Source organism: Rhinolophus sinicus, linkage group LG05 (assembly GCF_036562045.2).
Source record: "Rhinolophus sinicus isolate RSC01 linkage group LG05, ASM3656204v1, whole genome shotgun sequence".
Lineage (NCBI taxonomy): Eukaryota > Metazoa > Chordata > Mammalia > Chiroptera > Rhinolophidae > Rhinolophus > Rhinolophus sinicus.
Window position 1 is genome coordinate 33,838,172 of NC_133755.1, and position 24,197 is coordinate 33,862,368.

The window sequence follows — 24,197 nt, forward strand, 5'->3', positions numbered from 1 at the left end:
AGGCTCTAGGTGCCTCTGGGGGCCCTTTCACATTCTTGTTTTCTGGTCAGTTTTGAAGGACCCCAAGGTCTTCTTTTTTTCTTGTGTTGCCAGGTTTGTATTCTGTAGACCTGATGTCTTTTACATTGATTTCCTTCTAATGATATTCAACATCCTTTGACAGTAAAGATAATGCATAGCAGAGCCCTTTTCAGAGAGGCCTCTATCTTACAGTGCTTTCCAGACTCAGCCTTCATGGAACGGGGCACACAGCAATGCACAAAGAAAAATGATGTCCTATTCTCTCGTCTTCTTTCCAAAATGGTTAACAAAATGTACCTTCCTCATATAAGTGTCTCCTTAGTGCTTGTTTGTTTTTGTTTTTTAGCATTCTGGAAGGCTTTTGGTTTAAACCAGAGGTGACATCTTCCTTGCAGGTTCCTACTTTTTCCCAACCTGGTATTTAATCCTTTACATTTATCGTAGTCATGGATGAATTCTGGTTTTCTTGAATTAGGGATTCTTGTTCTTGTTTTGTTTTTGTGTTTTTTTTAAAACACTTTAATAGCCATCAGTTTTCTCTAGAACATTTTGGCAGCATACAGTTAGGTGGGAAAGAAAAAAAAAGGACACAAAAGAGCATGTATACAATAATCTCATTTTGATTTTTAAAAAATGTGTGTCAGCAGAGAAAAAATTGTGAAAGGCTGTTCACCAAAACGTTAACAGCAAATACCTCAAGGACGTATGTAAAATCGTTCTTTCAAATTTCTGCATTGCTTGATTGTTTTTTCTATAGCAAGCATATTTTGCTTTTATAGTCATCAAAAATTCCTATCTTAATTCTGAAAAATGAAACCAGAACCATTTCAAATGGGGGCAGCGTTCCTGGTTCCACAGCTTGGGGCTCCACAGCTTGGGAGAGGCGATATGCTATTCAAGGAAAGCAGACAGTGCTAAGTACACAGTGCCTGTGAAACAGTGTACACTCTGGGTTGGGGAGCTACTGAAAAAGCAAAGTCACTGCTTACTTTGCTTTTCCTGTTCCATTGCAGTTAGGTTTATGTTAGGAATAGGCCCAGAGAAGTGCTGCAGAGGGATACATGGAGATGTTATGGCCTGGTAAGACAGATACGGAATTCAAGTATCTTGTGGACTGTTGCACCTCAGCCCAGGGGAGTAAGGCTTCTTAGTAGAGGCCCTCCTGATCCCCTTTACCTTGCTCTAATGTTTCTCCCCACCACTACTCAGAGCTTATTATCTGACTTTCTATATAACTGTTTTTGTTTTGTTTTTAAAGTTTATTGTCTATCTCCTGTTCTAAGAATCTAAACTTCACAAGGGCAAGGATCTCTCTTTTGGCCAGTGTTTTCTCTCCAGGGTCTAGCACACGGTAGGTGCTCTGGACATACATGCTGAAGGAGGAAATGCATGCTAAATGTTTATGTATATATGGAGAGAGGCATGGTGGCACTGAAGGCAGGGGAACAGCATGAGTAGAGATGAGAAGCTAAGAAAGGAGGGAGCTTGGATATGGGGCCACAAGGAGCCTGATCTGGCCAGCAGGCAGGGTCCTGGGAGATGAATAGTAGCAAACAGAGTTGGATGATTGAACTGGGGAGAGATGATAAAAGGGACTTGAAAATAAAACAGGAGAGAATCAAAATAAGGAGCGAGCAAACTTGAGATGTGCTGAGAGCAATGTAGAATATCCTAACATGACATTAAGTCAAGGTTCTGGCATTGACTCAGAAGGAACAGATTCTCACCCTATCAAAGGAAAAGTGGACACTGATACGAAATTTGGAATTGGAATGGGCGAGGTGGTTTCCTTCATTTTCTGTCTGTGATAATATTACCTGAGTCAAACATTCATGGTTTAAAGGCTTTGCATTTAGAGTCATTTTCAATTCAAGTCACGTGACAATGCAAAATAGCTATATTCGGGCAGAAACAGAACCCTTAAGGAGATACAGACCTTTTTCTTTAGGTTTCTCTGAAACTATAATTAAATGAAACGGATCTGTGCCTCATGCTTAGCTCTGATTTTTCATACAGTACATTTGAGAGGTCCACTGTGAATATGTATTTGAGCATTTTGGTGGTGCTCATTTGTGATGAGAATGGATAGAAATGGAATTCAGTATAAAGTGTTTACATGCTACAGTGAGCACGCCTTTGCTGTTTCTGAAAAGAGAGCACACTTTTTTGCTTAGTCCAGCTTCTATCAGGGAGCTCCTCCTGCCATGCAAAAAAACTAAGTCATACTAGCAAATGGCAACTGCAATTAGGGCAAGAAGAACTGAGATTGTCTCCTTTCCAGAAATGTGCATGTATCTCTTACAAGATTTCTAAGCTGCATGTAGAATTATTTCAATAGTCCTCATGTTAGCTATGTTCCATGCCTCTGGAGGATTTTATTTTTTAAAAAACATGTGTTTCTAGATTATTCTAAGGAAGATCCAAAATAGGGGTTGCTGGGAAACATTGCAATGGAATATTCTAGAATTGACAGACAGTCTGGTCTGAGGAGTTCTAGACCAGGAGATGTATTGTTTCCTTGAGATTACTGCCTTGGCATCCTTGCCTACAGGGAAAGGATAGCATCTCTCAGCCTCAGACAAAGCTTCCTTCCTGTCTCATTATGGGACATTTACTTTTTAAGAAGTGAAGAGGAAGAAAACACACTGGAGAAATGGTGCAATGATAGTGGCTAAAAAGTACCATAACTACCCTCCTATTATGTACATAGCAATTCATTCTTTTATGTCATATATTTTACTGTAGCGTCTGGAGCTGGTGCTTTTGAAACTTAACATTCCCAAATTTTGCCAAGGGGACTAATTCTGGGACATTTAACCTGTGGGTTAAAGGTAATCATCTACCCCTGTGTTTAAGAATTATTTAAAACTACTGTAAAGTAATATTGAATGTCAACTATAATTAAAAAAATAGTCATGGGGATATATAGTACAACATAGGGAATATAGTCAATAATATTGTAATAAGTATATATAGTGTCAGATGGATAATAGGCTTGTTGGGGTTATCACTTTGTAAAGTATATAAATGTCTAATCATTATGTTGTTTTATTCACCTGAAACTAAAAAAGAAAAAGAAAAAAAAAAGATTTGGAGTGAGAATCAGGCCAGATTTGATGGGGGAATGAGGAGATTTTGAATGCCAGAGAAGGGATGATAGAACAAGAGCAAAGAAACACCGTAATCTGCAAATAGCATTATCAGAGCAGTAATAAATCTCACAAGGGGGCAGGGGCAAATTGACCAAGGCAGGAGGCAAAATTCATCAGTGCCCCTGACTATGGGCTGAGAAATGTCAACATTTTCTCCTCTATATAGGAGGGGCACAGAATGCACACATGTGTTTGTTATTGTATCTTTTGAAATCTTTCAAAAGATAACATTTTGCTTTTAATCATACATTAGTGAATGTTGGAATAGCAATTTCCCTTTTCCATGGTTTTAAATGTGACATATTAAGCTCTAAAGAGCCAGATGTGTCTCTAAGGTTGGTCTTTTCTAACCTCCAGGTACAGGAGCAGGAAGAGGTTAGGACCAAAGAGAGAGAGACAAAGAGGAAAGACTGAGGAAGGGGTATGTGTAGTTCAGTCAAATCCTGCCGTTTGCATTGTTTAAATAGAGGATTGCCCAGAGGCAGAGACCAGCTGTAGTGCTGGGTCACTCATGAACTGAGCAGCCACTGAATATATTTTTATCCTGACACTGACAACAGTTTATGAAAAAAAAAAAAGCAGACTATCCCAGATCTTTGAGCACTTTAAAAAGCATACCAAGACCTCATATTTCTATGATGGAGAAAACTAAGCATTCACTTGACTTTCTCTAGAGATCAGGAAAACATTATTGTTAATCTTTGGGAGAAGAATATTTCCCTTTATGACTTCAGTCCTACCCAGGTTTAGGGGACCATTAAGGAATTTTACTCTATCCTCAGGAAGGGAAAGTACTTCTTGGAGCTGAGAGATCTTGTTGCACTTAAGTACCCCAGGTGTGTGCTTTGCCACTTTTTCTACCTGTGCTTCTGATTGGGATATGGTCGTGATATATGTTTATTATTTACTCAGTGAATACAATCCATGAAAACAAAGAAATTGGGCAATTAGGGCCCTGCAGTGAATTTTACATGTGCCCTGATTTGGCTGTGTAGTTAGGCTGAGATAAGTGGACTCATGCACAGCTCCCATTTCCTTTGGTTCTGCATAAGTCCAGACTAAAGGATAGCTGCTCTTCAGGAAACTTACCTTCTTAACAAAGGTTCCCCCAAATCAATGACACTAAACAATTCTGAATGTAATTTGAGGTTGTCTATTGTACACAGACCATTATACTATCAGCACATTGGTGGACAAGCTTCTAGCATCTTGCCTGTGGAATCATGGATGGGTCATTAAAGGACTCAATATTCTGGTGAATTCAGGTGGTTATGCTGGTGCATGGAGCTTCTTCTTTTTTCTGTTCTTGTTTGATCTTTCAAAGCTCAGTGGGAGCCTATTTTGTGTAATGTGATCAAATGACGAGGACTGTGGGAGCCCAAAGACCTCTTTAGGCAGATCTCAGATTCCCATTATGATTCTGATTCTGTTTAATTAATATCTGCCACTCAGAATACTTTCCCCTCTCCTCTTTTGTTATGGAAATCCTATAGTCTCCACAAAACGTCCTCTTCTTTACACTGAACTCTCACCACTTTGAGCTACTTTCAGCACCCAAGGTGTGGACAGCAATATTTAGAGGTCACTTATGTTCTGATTTGTGTCCTCTGTTTCACATGTATTCCTCTTATTTCTATAACAACATCACTCACTGCTTGGGGATGAGAACCAAATCCTATCTTTTCTTTGAGCTTCTATCATGGAAAACTGACTGAAAGGTGAATGATAGATAGATTGATAAAAGGAGCTAAGGAACTTCTAATAAAAATGAATCTGAGTTTGTGATGTGTTGTTCTTTCTGATTATACAGAGTCATAAGCAGGTGGGGGAAATTCACATTTCCAGTTGGTGAGGAGCACCTAGTCTGTTTATTACCAATCCCTCCAGGAGCTCTCTCACCCTCCCACCTTCCCTCATTCATTTTATACACCACACTTAAAATTGGAGACATAACCTTGTTCAAGAATGTGCAAAACAGGAACATGGTAATGAACTCTGTTACTGCTATATATTTGATGAATGGCTTATGGAAGAAGGGCATTAAATGGCAGTCTCACTCCAGTGATTAGCTCTGTGACATTCCTCCTTTGGAACTCATGCAGATTGGCATAGCTTTCATTCTGCTCTAGGTTTCCAGTGAACATCATTGGGTGTGCCAGGAATGTTTCTGAGTCTTGGCAGGAGGAGGAAGGAGCAAAGAAGGTCTGTCTGTTTCTTTCCAGCTGCCTTCCTTCATCTTACTTCCCCCAGCTCGCTTCACTCATAACTCTAGCTGTGCTTAATCTATGTGCTACCTTGACCCACCCTTTCCCTCTGACCTTTGCCCACCTCAGACTGCCAGGACACAAATGCCTATATTCAGTCTCCTACTTTTTGCCTGAAATACAGGAAGGAGTGGTCAGGATCTGTTTGCTCAGATGAACAATGCAATGGGTTAGTTTTTGAAATAGTCGTCTGTGAATTGCTTTTTTTCAGTTGTCTGGCTATGTTTTCAAAGCACCAACAGAGGGGCTCTCAGAAACTGAGACCATACTTTTCATAGTGACTAATTACTCATATACTGAAAACTGAGGACTGAGGATTATTTTAAGAATTAAATATAATTGACAATGAGAAAGAAAATAAGAACACTTTTCCTATTATCATTTGGTTATAGCAAGGGAACACATGTTTATGTATTTGTTCTGTGCTTGCCTTTATTTGTGTCCTGTGTATTTTGTTGACAAGTACCCTGGAGCAGGGACTGTGGGCCATTTCTCTTGGCTCCTCCACTATATAGCTCCTTACACAGGACGAGTATATTTTAGATCTCATCACTCCATACACATCATGGACCAATAGTGCTGGCCTCTCCTGAGAGCTTGTTAGCACTGCAGAATCTTAGGCCCACCCCAACCTCGTCAGTCAGATGCTTCATGTAAGTTAGATCTCCAGCTGATTTGTATGCACATTAGGATTGGAGATACCATGTTGTAGGAGACACTTAGCAGAAACTCATAAAATGCCCATTGCATTTAACTGAAAGAAAAATTCTCTCTTGCCAATATGAAATCCTATGTTTTGGCTAAGAAGTTCTGGTTGAATCTACATGTTAATAGAATGCTAATTCCAAGAGGAGATAGAGAGAAGTAGGCAAAAACGGGAAGAAAACAAGCCAATGAATATGGTTGACTTAGAAAGAAGTTTTCCATTAAAAATGATGTTTTGACAAGGTAACTTGGACTAATTTTTAACAATGGGCACACCCTATTTACTTGGAAAAGGCCATTTTTGTACTTGGATTTTCACTGTTTCGATCAGACATCCATCAACTTCTGGGCTGTCTTTTTTCCCCCACTGTCAAGCACCGCATCAGGACTGAGTGGGAAGTATGGGAAATGCTGAGCAAAAACACTTGCTGGTGAAGGTTATATACTTGGCAGAAATATAAGGGTGATACTTTTTCTTCTGATTTGGGCCGTCTGTGACTATCCTATACTGATGCAATGGTAAGACTCTCTAGGTGTAATTCCTCTCTAATGAGTGGCAGCATTGCAAAAAGCAAAGCATTACATGGAGAATGAGCACAGATGTGGCTTCGGAGGAGTTCTACTTCTGTAACTGCCTACCTGTTTTTCTCAGGCCAGTCACCAAATTTCTCTGAATTTCATTTCCTCACCTGTGAGATGGGCACAAATACATGCCCCAGCTGCCCCTGAAGAGTTGCTGTCAGAGAGTAAGTGAGCTAATAGCTAATATTAGGCACTTTGAAATCGTAAAATAGGAAACCGATACAAAGATATTCAAACTATTACTGTTACCACTACCAATAAAATGGATGAGAACTTTGTAAATTTGTGTTTCTGTATGTCCTACTTCTCTCCATTAAAGGGCAAGATTACCCCCCTCCTCTATCATATGTTATCTGGACTACACTTGTTACATTCATAGACATTACAGAATAATAGATTACTGTGTGAGTATTGGAGTCAGAATGCCTGGATTCAGATCCTGGCTCCATCATTTATTAGATACATGATGTTGGGCAAGTCATATAACCTGTTTGACTCCAATCTTCTGTAATATTGGGATGATAAATTATGATAATTAGATAAGATAGTTTCTGGCAAAGGAATCGCACAACGAATGACAGCTGTGATTGTTGTTGTTTGCCAATATGGGCACTCCTCGGGAGCAAGACTGTGTATCTTCATTTTTATTGCCCAGAATATCTAGCAGACTAGCACATAAGCTTCCTCAAATCATTCCCTCGCCTAATTAACACGTATTTTGTGGCTCAAGAAGAATTTGTGGAATTATTGACTGATGGATGGATTATGCTTCTCTGAATTGGCTTGATCTGTCTGAGAGTTGCTCACAAATAGAACAGAACAAACACAACAGCACATACACTCGTGAGAAAGAGGTGTCCCTGGCTTAAGGAAGTTCATTAGCTCTACACGCCTCATCCTCACTGGTGTTCAGGAAATCACAATCATTTACTCTGTGAACCCTGATAAATCACTTGATGGATTATCTGGTGTCATCCATCAACCTGTGCTTGACTGAAGTCTATAAATCTCTGTTTAAAACGCTCTAACCGGCAATCTCTGATTTGGCCTCGTTTTCTAGAAGTTAGTGTGGAACTTCCCTCTCTGTAGGACTTTTTTGTTGTTGTTGTTGTTGTTAAGGAACTTGGTGCTGCCCTAAGCCACCATCTTCCCAAAGTAAATGCCTGCTTCACTACCTGAAAAGTCACACCTTAAGTGTCTTACTTGATTGGACTGAGAAGTTATATGTACATAGGAAGAGAAGCCAGGAATGGAATATAAAGGAAAGTATAAGGGGGCATATTTTATACAAGTACATAAAGAAGACTGGCACCTCAATTTTGAACATTCAGTGAAGAAAAAACACAAACACTAGCCTGAGTTCTCCACCTGGTCAGTCAGACAGTGAAGGAGCTGTTGTCCGTCCACGGGAACTCGAAAACACTAATGTTAGTGTGATTACAGGAAGCTCATCCTTTTTTTCATGTGCACACACACTTGGCCATCCAAACAAGTAAGTCAATCTAGGTATGATGGTTCATGTATTAAAGCAAATCTCCATAAGCGCATGTGCCACGTTGACTGATATCCCACCATTAGCAACTCAGTCCTTTGAAATTCATGCCTTTCTTAAAAGGCAAGTTGTCTTGGAGGATCCAGTTCATGAGCTCCTTAGAATTGAGTGCTGATAACCTTCTTCAGATGCTGTTCATTTTTACTGGGAAAGAAGAGTGAAGAACAAGATTATATATATATATATATATATATATATATATATATATATATATATATATATATATATATTTGGAGGAATCTGAGAAGAAAGGCAAGAGCAGTAGTCAGTGTGTGGTTGAGCTGAGACAAACGTGCTCTCTTTATTATTCATACCTTGTGTTTGCATGCACTTTTAGCTTTTCAGAGCACGCTCACATCCAAGTGCAAATTACATGTTTATAAAGCACTTGGCATCAACAATTGCTATCTCTATGCCCAGAATCTCTTAGAATCTCAGACCCACTGGGGTGGTTAACTTCCACTTTATTCATTTAGGCTCCTTTGACATTTATTCCTCACTCTTATTCTTTTCATTTCTGCCTGCTTAACTTCTGGAATCGTCTGAACTATAAAAACACATTTCTGATCATTTGAATTCCATACAGGCTGGCAAGGGTGGACCTGAGCACGATAGGAGAGGTTTATGAAGTGTAAGATTCAGGTAGTTTGTTGGGGGGGTGGGCAGGCAAGGGGGTCCATATACTATTTGAGTCTTTTACTGTTTAAAGCGTCTTATTAAGTCATAAATGGTCCAGATAGATGTGGTTGTGATGGGCATGAGCTAAATGAGGAAATAAAAATGAATAGTTTGTGCATCAATTGGAGCTTGCATTTAGATTGCATCTTTTTATTTTAATACCATTCTATTAAAGACAAACAAACAAACAGACAAAAAAACCTAGCAAGAGTCTCCAGGACAGAGCCACGAGGCTATTTTTAACTTGAGCATTATGCTGCCTTAATTGTATCTTCTTCGGTAGACACAAACAATGAGTTACAGAGAGAGAGAGAGAGAGAGAGAGAGAGAGAGAGAGAGAGAGAGAGAGAGAGAGCGCCAGTTCATTTTCTGGTATATCTGTGAGCCCCAACAAACGTAACACATTTGAAGGTCTTTCCCACAGCTTGCCTTGTCAAGAAAGGAGAGAAGGGCAAGTGTGGCTAAAGCAGAAGTCTGAAAAGACAGAGAAAGTGATGTTGCTTGGCCGTTGATTAGAAAATGGAAGATCTCATTTGATGGCAAGCCAGAAAAGCCTTGTTTGAGTCACCTATGTCAAGTCTTGCCACCTGAAAGTCTTAGCTGCTGAATGAAAGACATCAAGCAGAGGACATTAGGTCCATGAGTGCCTTGGGGCATCAAGTAGTGAAAAGGGTGATGGAAGATGTACATGTGGGCTTACCTCTGCCTTCCGAAGCAAGTGAGCATCTATAGTGTACATTTTTATTACTATAAACTTGCAAGCTCACAGGGGACACTATGGACCAAATGTTTGTGTCTTCCTTTCCACGCCCTTCCCCCCCACCCCCATTTATATGTTGAAGCCATGTATTGTCTTCATGCATAAAGCATAAGGAACTGAGACGTGGAGAGTTATAAGGAATATAGTGTTGGGAGCATCCATAACATCAGGAGATTTCAGGAACTCCATTTCCCCTGTCAGACTCTCCCTCCCCACCAACACACAAAAAGAAATCAAAGCAAAATGAAAGAAAACAAGCAAAACCCAACCTTCTAAATACAAAGCTAATAAATTATTTTCTTTCTAAGCTGGGTAGTTATCAGATATTGTGAAGTTTATTTTAAGGGCCCATCTAGAAACAGTGGAAAGTAAGGAGACTTAATGGAAACTCTAAAACCACATCAATCCAAAATATGACAAGAAAACAGCTTCTTGTGTTCTCGGTGAAGCAATAAATACAACAAAAATACTTATTTTCAGAATATTTATGGAGAACAGGAAATGAGATAAAGACTTTCAACATCTATACACTAACTCATGTTTGACCTGGATCAATAATGACAATTTAATTGGCCCAACTCTTACGTTTCCCAACTGCTGACTAAGTTCATTTGCAACTTAACAGGTAGCTCAGTTTGCAAACCCATCAGGAGCTTTACCCAGAAATGATTTGGCATGCTGGAACTTGAAGACAAAAAATGCTCCAAGAAGAGGTTTACTGCGCCCAGGACTGTCCCAGTAGAAAATGACTCTCGGTTCTGGTTTATGGTGGTTCCAAGGGTTTGGGCATAGAAATTCTCTTCTCTAATTATAAATGACATTAAATGACATTAAGCTTTCACAGCCTGAATCCTCCCCTTGGTTACTCTTTTACTTTAGTAGAATAATTATGGGAAATGGTAGATGCCCACAAAATGGAAGCCTTGTGTAGCAGAAAGGACCAGACTACCTTGGGTTCAAATCCTACCTTCCTCATAAAAGGGCCCTCTGATGTTTATTCCTTTGGAATGTTAGTGTCTCTGTCTGTAAAGTTCAGATTAACTGAGATGAGGTATTTAAAACACTTGACCCCAAATGGGTGCTGAATAATTACTGATTTTAAAAAAATCAGCTTTATTGAAGGATACTTTGACAGATAATAGTATGCACTCATTTGAATTATTTGAGTTTTTTATACAAATTGGTATATTTTGTAATGACCACCACAATCAAGATATAGAATATCTCTACTAGCCTAAAACGTTCCTTTGTTTCTCTTCTCAGACAATCCCCATCATTACTCTTGGCCCTAGGCAACTGCCAATATGCTTTTTTGTCACCACAGTAGATTTTATGTTTTAGAGTTTTCATGTAAATAAAATCATATAGTGTGTATTCTGTTGTGTCTGGCTTTTTTGCTTAGTATAGTGCTTTTGAGATTCATCCATGTCACTGTATTTGCAGTGTATTCCTTTTTATTTTGGATTAGTATTCTGTCATATGGCTAGAACACAATTTGTTTACCCCTTGACCTGGCGATGAGTATTTGGGTTGTTCTCACCATGATAAATAAATCTGTTACGAACATTCTTGAGTCGGTCTTTGTGTGGACACATGTTTTTTATTTCTCTTGGGTAAATACTTTATCAGAAACTGTCGAACTGTTTTCCAAAGGGGTTGTACCATTTTACATTCTCACCAGATATATGTGAGTTCCAGTTGCTCCACAGTCTCATCAGTACCTAGTCCTGTCAGCCTTTAAGTCTAGCCATTCTAGAGGGTATGTAATTTCATTAAGGTTTTACATTGCATTTCCCTAATGAGTACCTCTGAGCGTCTTTTCATGTGCGTATTGCCCATGTGTATATCTGTTTTTGGTGAAGTTATCTGTTCAGATCTTTCACCCGTTTTTAATTGGATTTTTATCTACTTATTTTTCACATTTAAGAGTTCTTTACATATTCTTGGTACAAGTCCTTTTTCAGATATTTGTATTGCAAATATTTTCTCCCCGTCTGTGAATTGGTTTTTCTTTTACTTTTCTGTTTTTTTGATAGTGTCTTTTTTTTAAATTTATTGGGGTGACAATTGTTAGTAAAATTACATAGATTTCAGGTGTACAATTCTGTATGACATCACCTATAAATCCCATTGTGTGTTCACCACCCAGAGTCAGTTCTCCTTCCATCATCATATATTTGATTATAGTGTCTTTTGAAGACCAGAGATTTTATTTTGATGAGCTCAAAATTAAGTTTATCTTATGCTTTTCATGTCCTATTTAAGAAGTCTGCCTAACTCAAGATTGTGAATATTTTCTTCTAGAAATTTTAAAGTTTTAACTTTTATATTTAAGTCTATGATCCATTTAGAGTTAAATTTTGTGTATGACATGAGGTTAAGGGTTGAGGTTAATTTTTTTTCCCTAATGGGTACCAAGGTGATTCAGCACCATTTGTGTGTGTGTGTGGGGAAAACAAACTCCTCTTTCCCTTATTGAATTCTAAATTATAAACCCTTTCAGGATATAGAGGATGAGGGAGCACTTCCTAACTCATAGCACCAGTATAACAAAACCAAACAAATTTTAAGAAAACAAGTATATGGATTAGCATCTCTACAAATATAGACACAAAAATCCTTAGCAAAATATTGTCAAATTAAAGTCTGTGTGTGTGTGTGTGTGTGTGTGTGTGTGTGTGTGTGAGAGAGAGAGAGAGAGAGAGAGAGAGAGAGAGAGAGAGAGAGAGATCTTTAACAAATGTAAATCAGATCAGTCACTTGGTTGTTCAAAATAACCCATGTAATTCCCATCATTAACTATGACACTCAAAGTTGCCTAAGACCACGCGGTCTACGGCTTCACCCCAACTTCTTCTCTGACCTTAGCTCCTACCCCCCTCCCTTTTGTTTATTTTCTTCCAGTCACACCATATACACACACTACACATGTTCATGAATGTTCTTTCTATGAATTACATTCAGACTTAAATATCATCCACCTCAGTGGCTTTCAACTCTGGATGTGTGTTAGAATCATCAAGGGACTTTAAAAAAAATGATCAATGCTGAGCCCCACCCTAGACAAATGGAATTTAAAAATCCCTGGAAATGATAGGCTTGTAGATTATTTTATAGGCTCCCTAGGCAATTCTAAAGTGCAACCCGAGATGAGAAGCCCTGAAGCTCCTTATCATTTAATGCCCAGGGATTCAAATCCCCTCTTCCCACTCCGAGGCCCCAACACTGACCTCTAGTTTTTTACTACTAGGAGACTGTAGAATTAGCACTCTCTCCCTCCTGCTTTATTTCAGTAAGTGGGACTCAAAAGTTCCTTTGCCCATTAACTCTCAGAATCAAAGAAGGTTGGCGTAGGAACGGATCTACGTTATCTAACAGGGAGATGGCTCAGGGAGGCAAAGCAGATTGGAATCCAAGTTTTCTAGCACTGTCACCATTATGGTTTTAGTTACCTGACTTATTTCCTTTCATCTGTTCTGAGTGAGTCTTGAAGAACTGAGAATGTGGAGGATCCTCAACGTTTTTAGTGTGCTTGCCATAGTTCAATACATCTTCCTTTAAAAGTCCGTCTGTTAAGTGAACTTTGCTTTCCTCAGTGTTCTCGGGGTGGAGGCTGGAGTGTCAGACTAGTGTTCTCATTTTTATATGCAAGTAAATCACTTGATTATATTTTTTGTCCTTATGTTATCATGAATATTTCAAACGCATTTTATATGGTTCATATTTATGGTTTGGGAGCTAGTTCACATTTTGGCTCATTGCCGTCTCATCTGCATATGCCATATCTCAGCTGATGTTGATTGGTCTCATTTACATATTCATCATGCTCCTATTTGCAAAGATATTTTGTTATAAACTGGCTTTTCTTCCCCCTCCCGTGTTATAATAGCACGGTGGATGTGTTTTTAAATTGCACTCATTTCCATGCATAATTTTTCTGGTTACCATAAATCACCACACTGTCACCTAGCCCCCCACCCTATTCAGTATAATCTTTACACTTTATACCAAGCTGACATATGGCTCCGAAGTAATTAAAGACAATGTAAACAGTTTATGGTGTACTTTGCAAAGCCACTTCACATTGTCGAGTTTAATGGTTTCCTTTCCCCCCAGCCAGTCCCAGAGCAGTGAAGAGTCGGGAAGTTTGAGATCGTGATGCCCGTTAAAGCTAAAGTGTCAGCAGCGATCATTTCATTTCCAGTGGAAAAGCTGCTGCTCCGCTTCTACCCAAAAGATTCTTTTCCCTCTTGAATTCAAGCAGAGGGGAGTAGGTTAAGCTGGGTTAATGAAAGAAAAAGATTGGGTTGGGGCAGAGTTACGGGATTCCTTCAATCATTGTAATAGGAGGAAGAGGGAGGAATCAAATTCATCAAATCCCCAACCAGCCAGGCCACAGAGACTTTTCTCTTCTGGAGGAAAACAGGACTGATTTTCTTTTTAGACGTTAGTTGTTTGCCCAACTACCAGTATCTAGTCTCCACTTTATTTCCCAGTAACGACCTCAGATTTTGTTTGTGGGTCTCCCTCCCCTACCCCAAGTCCATGTGGTAGGGGTAGGTGTTTTCAACTCTAAGAATGGAGCCCATTTAGCCAGGCCACAGCCAATTTGAGTATGACATTCCCTTAGCTGCAGTGGTTGGTCCAGGGATGGTTGTATAAGCAAGTCATACTAAATCTAAAGACTGGATGGAATGGAACAAAAAGAAGGGCAACTCTTTCCTTCTGGATAGGACCCAAGATGTGAGGGCTGGACTGCGGAGCCTGTTGCCACTAGGGGTGGGACTAAGGGCTGAAACTAACACAATGGAAGGGAGACTTGAAAGAGGGAGGGAGGCCAAGTCCTAAGGACATTGGACCTGAATAGAGATGTTTCTAAAGCGATCCTTCCTCTCTGACCATCAAGTTAAATGAGCCATTAAATTCCCCTTTTTGCCTTAAGCCTGCTTGAGGTTTATTTTCTTTGGTGTTTCACAACAGAAAGGATCCCAACAAATGCAGTTTGTAGCACTTATTTTGCACCTTTTATCTTGTACATTTTTGTCCTATGTTATATTTTAAACTATAATTATGTAAGTTCTTGGATCATAGTAGAGTGTCAGCCAGTGTTCATATGCCTATCAACTCCTGCATTATTTATCATTATCATTCATAGTATTTAGTATTTTCTTTTTGTATCTGGATATCTTGTCTTTCCAACTAATTACATGTGTTTATTCATTCATTTTTATTCATGCATTTATCAGTTATTTATTGTACGTACCTGAGTCTGTGCGAGGCTTTTGGATCCATTACAGAGGAAAAGCAAACATGTCCTTGTGCTCTTGGAACTTGCAGTCCAGTTGGGGAGTCAGAAATTAACTAAATTAGCACCCAAATAAGTGTAAAATTGCGAAAATGGTAACATGTAGAGACTAGTGGTGATATGAGAGTGCATGTAGTAGGGGGTTTCCCCCTTGTTGGGGAGCTCAGGAAGGGCTTCCTGGGAAGGGAATCTGAAGGATGAGGAGGAGACAACTAAATTAAAAGGGCAAAGGGGAAAGGACACTAGTCAGATGGAACCGCAGCTGCCAAGCAGGCCCATCGTGGGCAGCCCGGCACAGTACATTTTATGAACTACAAAAAGGGCTAGTAGAGCAACGGAGGGCATGGGATAGGTCCAGGTTTTGTTGTTGTTGTTGTTTGTTGGTTTGTTGTTGTTTGTTTTACGTTAAGAGCAGTGGCAGTGGTAAGGCATGGGGACAGGGGTAGGTAGAACAGAGAGAGAGAGAGGTGGGGGGAGGGGACAGGTGTGGAAGGTGACATAATTAGATATAAATTCAGAAAATACAATGCTATGTAGAGAATGGATTGGATCAAGGGAGAGCGTGCTCATGGATAGGTAGTACATAGAGGATTGTTGCAATTATCCGGGGAAAGATTGTGGTAGCTGGGGAAGGAAGGAAGTAGACAGATGAGAGGTATAGCAAGGACATAAAAACAGTAGGACTTGGTGTTGTACTTTAATATAAAGTTAAGTTGCCCTCTGACCTTGCCATTAAAGAACAATCGAGAGATCTTGAAAATCTTGTAAATTCTGCATACAATCCGATAACTGTACTATTAATACTCTGGACATGAGATAGTGGTTTGAAAGCACTGGAAGAGTTCTGAAAAGACTATACAAAGGAGTAAGCATTTGATCTGGATCCTGGAGAACAAGCCGGATTTCTGTTCTGATTTTAAGTGGAATTTTAGGCAGAGCAACAGCATTGACATAAGACCAGTGTGAAAAGTATATTTTGTTCATTCACTCATTCATCTGCATTTATTTTGTGATCTCTCTATGTGCCAGGCATTGTCCAAAGCACCAGCCATCATGTGCGAAATAAGTAATGTGATGTCTGGTAATGATAATGCTTGGGAAATGTCAAATTTTCCTACCTGTTGGAAATATGGGATATACTGCATATTGTGGGAGATAAAGGGTTTTGATTTCTGTGCCAAGGACTTAAGATTGAAATCTATGGCACTGAGAGTCCCTATAGTTTCTTCTGCAAGGGAGTTTGAGCAATGCAGGCCTGGTAGCACAGTGGCGGGGAGATTGAAACTGGGACAGGCATGGCAGCCTCATGCAGTCGGTCATGTAAGGGGTGATGAGACTTTGGATTTAACGGCAGCAGGAATGAGAGGAGGGATAGATTCTGGGGATATTTTTGAGGCGGAGTCAAAAGGACTAGAAGAGTACCTTGATATAAGGGATAGAGAGGGCATGTGAGTCAAGGGTGACTTTTCTTGCTTGGGAGTTGGGCAGTTGGTGATGCTGTTTACCGGATGATATGGAAAGATGACAAATTTAAGGATAAAAATAATGAGCTAGTGTGGATATATTGAATTTGCAGCACTTGCAGTTCACTTAGGTCTAGAGGTTTAGGAGGCTCTCCATTTCAATTTTAGTACATGTGCTGCCGAAGCGAGCACAGGCTCTCCATTTCAAAATAAGAATTATGGTCTCAGAAGAGAGGTAGGGGTTGAAGACGAAGGTTTAGGAGCCCTGATAGTAAGACATTCTTTGATGAATAATGATTTAGGGGTATGACTATAAAAATGGAAAATGGTCAAAGATAGAGCCCTGGAATATCTGAACTTCTGAGGGCCTGGTAGGAACAAAAAGGATGGAGAGAACTGGTGATGGAATAGACTGGGAGGGCAGGGGGGAGGGTGTGGTGTCACTGAAGTTAAAAATGAAGAGCATTAAGAATGGCATGAATGGTCAATGAAATCAAAGAGGCATATAACCTGAATACTAAGATGACAAAGTAGAAATCATTAGGTCTGGCAGTTATGGTATCATTGGACCTTTAATAGACTAACATTGTTAGAGAATTTGTGGACAAACAGCAAGTGGGCAGTCTACAGAGTGATTGAAAGGATAGGGAGGCAGTGACCATAGGCTGCTTTTTCGGAAGGGTGGTAGTGATGGGAAGGAGAGGAAGGAAGGCAGAACTCATACAGAAGCTTTCTTCCCCCTTTTAAATAAGGCTGGTTGCAACTTGGCCGCAAATAGAGAGTGAATGAAAGGGATTTTATGATTTGTGGAGAGGGAGATATTGACGAGGAAGCCAACATTTATTAAGTTCAGGAAACTGGTTAAAAACTGTAGGAAGAACAAAAACGCATGGAATAGATCTGCAAATGAGATGAGAACTCATTAGTGACCAAGAATAGAAGGTGAGACAATGGATGAAGATAAACAGACTGAAGGGTGCAGTCTGTTCTGAGTTCAATTCAGTGCCAAGCCCTCTACGGAGAGAATGTTTTTGAAGCTTTAGGTCATAAAAAGTGTTGAAAAAAAATCAGATCACTTTAATTTTATTTTTGGCATCTCACTGTGTCAGTGCAGGCTGATTAATAGACATGAGGTAGAAATGGACAAACTGTGTCTGAGGAAGTGGAGGAGTTTCTGAGCCAGCTGTTCCATCTTTGAGATTATTGCTGTGTCAACTCAGCTCAGTCATTTAGATCCCCACAGGAAGGTCTGATCTGATGTTCAACCCCCAAAGAGGGGTCAGCCAAAGCTCTCCAAGTCCATTGCTTTCCTGTTTCCCTTGGTGAGCTGTGCTCAGATGTGTGTCCTCATCTCCCAGTTCCTGTGAGTGTTGCAAGTCTTCAAGAAGGTAAACCCACCCTGAAGACTGCAGGCCTTAAACTGGGCTCATCCAGCAGGAGGAGACTTGCACTTAGAAAGTAGAGATCACATAAATCCTCTCCCCCTTTAAAAACTCCTCCCTTAACACACAGATGAGGAAACCAAGGCCCTGAGAGAAAAGGTAATTTAATTGAGGCAACACCATAAATTTATATTAAAACTAGCACGCAAGCCCAGGACTCTGACCACCCTCCTCTAAGCAGGTGGTTTAACTGCTGAAACACATTGCCACTCTGTCTGCTTTGTGTTTCTTTCATCAGTGGATTTCTTTCTCGCTTCCTCAGTTCTCAGCAAACATTGTTCTTAAAAGGGAGGTGGGGAGTGAAAGAATCAAGAAGAAAAATTGAATGGCTTCAAGAAGGAGAAACACATGAAACCTGGGGGGACTACTCTCATTCCCTTCTGTGTGATCTGTGTATTTGTTGCTATATTTATTGGCATTTAAGCCCTGAATTGTGACTGTTAGGGTGACGAAGAATACATTTTCCTGGCCCTAAAGTCTTGGGAGATGGAATCAAGAGCCTTTAAAAAGAGAGGGGGTTACCTTAAATGTAAGAGAATTTGTTCTGCTTTTTCCTGCTGCATCCCATTTTGAGGAAATCTTATTTGGGACAACCCCTACATTACACTAGCCCAATAAGTGAATGTTTGCATTAACTAAGGAGTCTTCTGTTTTCAAAGGACATCTCCCTCAGTGCCGTAAACTTTCCTAGTACTTTTAAATGTTTATCCAAATGTTTATGTTACCAATTGTCAGCATTTCTTAGAGAAGCTCTAAAGCACACATGTTAGGCCCTGCTATCAATTATAAATTAGTAAGAAATAATAAAAAGTTTCCCCGAAAAAGTATCGATGTCAGCAGAGAAAACAGGCTTTGGTTTATAAAAATTTCATTCACAGGTACTTTGGGAGCAACATCTCATACAAGAAAAAAAAGTAAGGATTCTTGGGTTGCTTATGCTTATTTCAATGGCCAGACTCTGAAAGATTCCACATTACTGTTTAGGAACTATGCATAAGTTGAGGAAACAAAATGGGACATACAAAAAGTTGTCTGGCTTCTAACTAAGCACAGAGCATCATGCTAGGTGTGATCTGAGGCCACTGCCCGTACTCTGAGACATTCACACACTGCATTTTCAGGTACATACATTTTCTCCAGGTCTCCAAATTCCGAAAATGCTCCTTTTGGGATGACACGAAGCTTGGTGAGAACAAACCTCCTGAAAAGAGAGTGGATATAAAATATCACAACCTGGCCATTCACTGACGAGCAGTTGAGTATCTGATGTATTGCATCAGCTAGCAGTGGGTGTAGACTAAGGGCTTGCCACTCAGTAATGGTTGCGATTGCTTTTACACGTGACCTCTCTTTATCCTCGCCACAAAGCAGTGATGTTGGCGCTGTTGTCATCCCCATTGTGCAAAGGAGGAAACTGAGGTTTGGGGAGGTGAAAATACTTACACAGCTCATGGCAGAGCTGGGATCTGAACCTTGCTTGTCACCACTATTCCATGCTGCCTTCTGTAGCCTTGTGTGAAGCCCTTTCTCTTTTTCTGCTCCAACCCCCTTCCTCTTCCCTTCTTGTCATTCTTAGCTGACCTTGCTTTCTATTTCAAAGAGAAAACGAACCTGAGAGAAAACGACTTCCTTATGCTCCCAGCCATCAGTCCATCTGTTCCTGTGCTTCCACACCTTGCCTTCCCTTCTGTTACCATGGTTACCAGGACGCTGGACATGGCTGAGAATAGCCCCTCCAGTCCACATCAGATCTGCACCCCCCCCTTCTAGTCAAGGTACAGATTTCCCTTTTCTTTCATACATTTCATTCACCTGTTTTTGCTTCTCTATTGGGTCCTGCCCATCAGTATACAACCATGCCATAAGTTTTCCCGTCTAAAAAATGGTCTTCTCTTAACCTCAGCTGCCTTCAGATTTTGCCATTTTCTTCTGCTTGAAATAGTTGTCTCATACTGGCCTCAAAATTCCTTCCAGTGGTTTCTCATCTCAGGGAAAAACCCAAAGTGTGTACAAAGGCCTATGGGACGCTTCAGGATCTTCCTACTTTCCCTTTCCAGAGACAGTCCAACCTCAATTTTGACAACTGTCCTTGTTGCTTATTCTGGTCTTGTCATGTATGCTTTTGCTAGTTCTTGGACATGCCAGTTTCCTTCTTGCCTAATATTTATGCATTTGCAATTCTCTCTGCCTGGAACATTCCTCTTGCAGATATCCTCCTGGCTTTCTCCTTTAGCCCACTGTTTGCTCAAATGTCACTTCCTCAATGATGCTTTCCTTAATCACCCTACTTAAAACGACAATCTCCCCAACTTGGCTGTTGGTCCCCTTTCCTGATTATTTTTTTCTTTATAGCACTTCTGACGTGTCATGCCTTCTATTTATTCATCTATTTATACATTCATGTATTTATTTATCTCATACCCATAACCAGAATACAAGCTCTTTGAGGACAGAAATTATTGCCTGATTTGTCTACTGCTGTATAACAAATGCCTAGGACAGTGCCTGGTACATGACAAGTACTCAGGAACATTTCCTGAATGACCAAATGAATGGCCATTGAACAGTCTGAGAGTTCTGGGCTTGAGGGTGAGATTCCAAGTGACCCTTTTAGGATTTCTACAACAGGAATACTATTCCTTCCTTTGGCTTTCATCCCTCTGGCTTTCTCTTGCTTTATACTTGTAAGTTATTAATAGGAATTTGGCTTTCTTTCCACTTTAATCCTTCCTTTCACAAGGCAGTCTGTCAGCAGGAATTAAATAATTAACACTGAGGACTTGGAGAGTTTTACATACTTCATTGCTTCAGTCTCCTATCATTTATTGATGTTAGTGAAATTCCTGTTTCAGATAAAGTTGTTATTCAGGCAAACAGTTCTTTTGTTTGTTTGTTTGTTTGTTTGAATTTGGCTGCCATGTGCACCAGCTCTATGGTAAGAAGTTATGAGAGAAAATCCTGCATGCTATTCTTGCTCTGGAAAGAGTTGATATACTGGGAAGGCAAAACCAGGAACCTTGGAATCACCAGAAAACAGTTTTGGGGTACAGCTGAGGTAATAACTATAAATGTTGCACAAGGATTAAAATGAGAAAGATCCCAAAGTACATAAATATATAAAAGGAAGATTGGAAGGAGTGGGTGAATTTGAGCCTGGGTCTCAAAACTATCACGTCATACTAAAAGCATGGTCTCAGTGAAACCATTTAAATAAAAAGTGATCTAATTTTCAATTTGTCATAATAGATCTGGAAGAATATCAATTTCTAGAATGCCCATCTGCAAACGATCAAGTTTAGTTCATACTTCCTTAACTATACCTTAGTTAACACAGACAAGTTTCTTTTGTTCCTGTTTATCAATTGACAGAAAAATGATGAAAGCACATTATAGTAAAAGCAAATAATAAAATTAAACTACTCAGTTGAAAATTTTCAAGGGAGTTGAAATGTTAAAGTAAAATATTAATTAATGAGCTGTACAAAGAATTGTGTCTTGGCTAATTGGCTCTTCTGTTTAATAACAAGTCAACTAGGTAGCCCTTTTTAACTAGTAACAGGCACATTTAAAAAAAATTTCAATGTCTATACCTGCATTAAGTAGTTCAAACTTAACATAATTAAATCTTTTTTGAAGATTGAAAGTCTTGACTTCCATTTCTTGAAATGTCATAAACTATATAACTTGAAGATATTTCCATTAAAAATGGTTTAGAAATCTTCTATAAAATATAACAGATATTGCTTTAAATGCAAAGCTGAGCTTGCAGGAATGTATGAGAAATCCCCAGGGGTACAAAGTAAAGCAACTGAATACCAGATGGAATCCTGACCAGTGAATGCAAATCAGTATTGTAAGACGGTAAACTGAAGCCAAAGTATCAGAGGTGGGGACAGTTTTTCTGGACTTTGTAGCCAAGGGATTTGTGTTTTGGTGGCAAACTAGTGCATGAGATGAAACATGGAAGATAGAATGAAAAGATCCACTTCTATTTGTCTATCTGTGCTCTCTCTCTCTCTCTCTCTCTCTCTCTCTCTCTCTGTCTCTCTCATGAATGCTAGAAAGAAAGGTACAGAAAATGGAGGCTAGAAAATCTTCAATTAAATAAGATTTGGAAATTTTCCATAATTTATGAAAGACATAAATTCTCAGATTCAGAAATATCAACAAGTCCCAGGACAGGAAACAAAAATAAATCCATGACGAGATACCTGTTAGTTAAAACTGTAGAGCCATAAAAAAATTGTTTTAATGTAAACAGGGAGAAAAAGACATATTATCTTCAAATAAAAAATAATCTAAAAACTTTGTAAAATTATCTTCGAAATTATTAGAGAAAATAATTGCCAATTGGGAGTACTATACCCCCAAATAATCAGTCAAATGTGAGAGTAAAATAAAGACAAATTTTGACAAGTTAAATTAGCCATTAACAATGAAGTTTTAGCAAAATAATTCATTTATAGAATAAAAAAATTTAGTAGGAAGGAACAACAAGCAAGAAGGAATAGTGAACAAAGAAACGAGTGCTCCTTATTGAATAGATGGGTTTTGATAATGGTTAGAAAACTCACCTATTTAACAAGGAATACTGAAAAGATATTGACCAAGAACTAGGTTACAGAAAAAGTGGTATCAAATAAATCATTTACTTTGACAATAATGCAATTAAATTACTTAGAAGTCAGCTGAAAAAAAATAATTAACTCTCACCTCCACCCCAACACATGTACACCCAACTGGAAAGCCTAAACCAAATCAAAACAAAAACACTCTTCTTTTAAACCATTAATCAAAGAAGAAATTGTAATGATAATTAGCAATTATTCGGAATTGAACTATAATTAAAATACAACATGAAACTTATGGGCTGTAGCTAACCTGGTACTCATAGATAAATCTGTAGTTTTTTTTTTTTTTTTTATTAAATTTATTGGGGTGACAATTGTTAGTAAAATTACATAGATTTCAGGTGTACAATTCTGTATTACATCATCTATAAATCCCATTGTGTGTTCATCACCCAGAGTCAGTTCTCCTTCCATCACCATTAAATCTGTAGTTTTAAATTACTATATCAGAGAAGGAAACAAAAAAGATAGAAAATTAATGAGCTATGCTTCCAACACAGGAAACTAGTGAAAGAACAGCAGAATTTTGGGAAGAGAAAACTATAAAACCAATATTTCTTTATTCCACTTCTGGCTAAAAGTTAAGGTGCAAACTCAAGAGCAGTTTAATAAGGAACATTGGTAAAATGAGGGCCTGTTCATAGAGATGTTCTGAGAAGATAAACACTGAGCTAAACTTCACAATTTGATATATAGAGCGTAGATTCGATCTGTACTAATGTGGTATTTCACACTTATAAGGTTAAGTTTCTACGTAAATTTATTGCTAAGATGAGTAAGGAGTTTCTTATAATATTGAAAGATTTATTACAGTAGTTTCAAGAACTCAATTTATAACTTTAGCACTAAAAATTATTGTTATAGAAAAATAACACTATTTGAATATTTATTGAAGAAAACTGTTTATCACGTAAAGTCTCAAACTTCATCATAGGTTTATTTTAACCAGCAACTTTCTGATAATTCGTTATGACTTTATTGATCTAGCGCTAATTAATTAATTAATAGAAATGGTGTGTGTGTATGCAGATTTCCTTTAAATCAGAAGCATTGGTAAAGGAAAAAGGAAAAGGAACATTACTTTTGGTGAATTTTCATTTTAGAAATAAAGTAAATAAGAGTCTAACAGACTAACTTTAAAACACTTTGCAAAATTTAAATGTACCTCAAGAAGAAACCTAAAGAGAGAGGATAAAAATAATAAAGAGTAGAAATGAATTAAAATAACAATAAAGAAGATCAACAAAATCAAAAGCTAATTCTTTGAAAAGATTAATAGAATAAAAAGAAAATCTGTTCATTTGGAGATATGAACAATGAGAGACATGAAAAGTGGCACTTAACTACAGGTATTAGAGGTTTTAGAGAATCCTAAGAACAATTTTATAACACTAGATTTGAAAAATCAGACAATATGGATAATTTTCTGTAAATACATACTTACCAAAACTGACTCATGAAGATATAGAAAAAATGAATAGATGTATAACCATTAATAAATTGAATTGGTAGTTTGAAAGCTATCTACCAAAAAACAAGGTCAGCATTATATGATTTTGGAAGTAAATTCTACCTCTTTAAAGTAATAGAAAATCTCAATCTTATACAAACTATTCCAGAGAATAGCAAAAGAAGGAATATT

General features: G+C 38.7%; 1 protein-coding gene across 1 annotated transcript in view; it reads right to left on the reverse strand.

Annotated features, from left to right (window-relative positions):
* FSHR (follicle stimulating hormone receptor) overlaps positions 1-24,197 on the reverse strand; it is a 157,434-nt gene that overhangs the window by 67,520 nt on the left and 65,717 nt on the right. Inside the window, exon 2 of the mRNA XM_019719102.2 lies at positions 19,054-19,125. Coding sequence (XP_019574661.2) covers positions 19,054-19,125 — 72 coding nt within the window. The remainder of the gene's footprint in view (positions 1-19,053; positions 19,126-24,197) is intronic.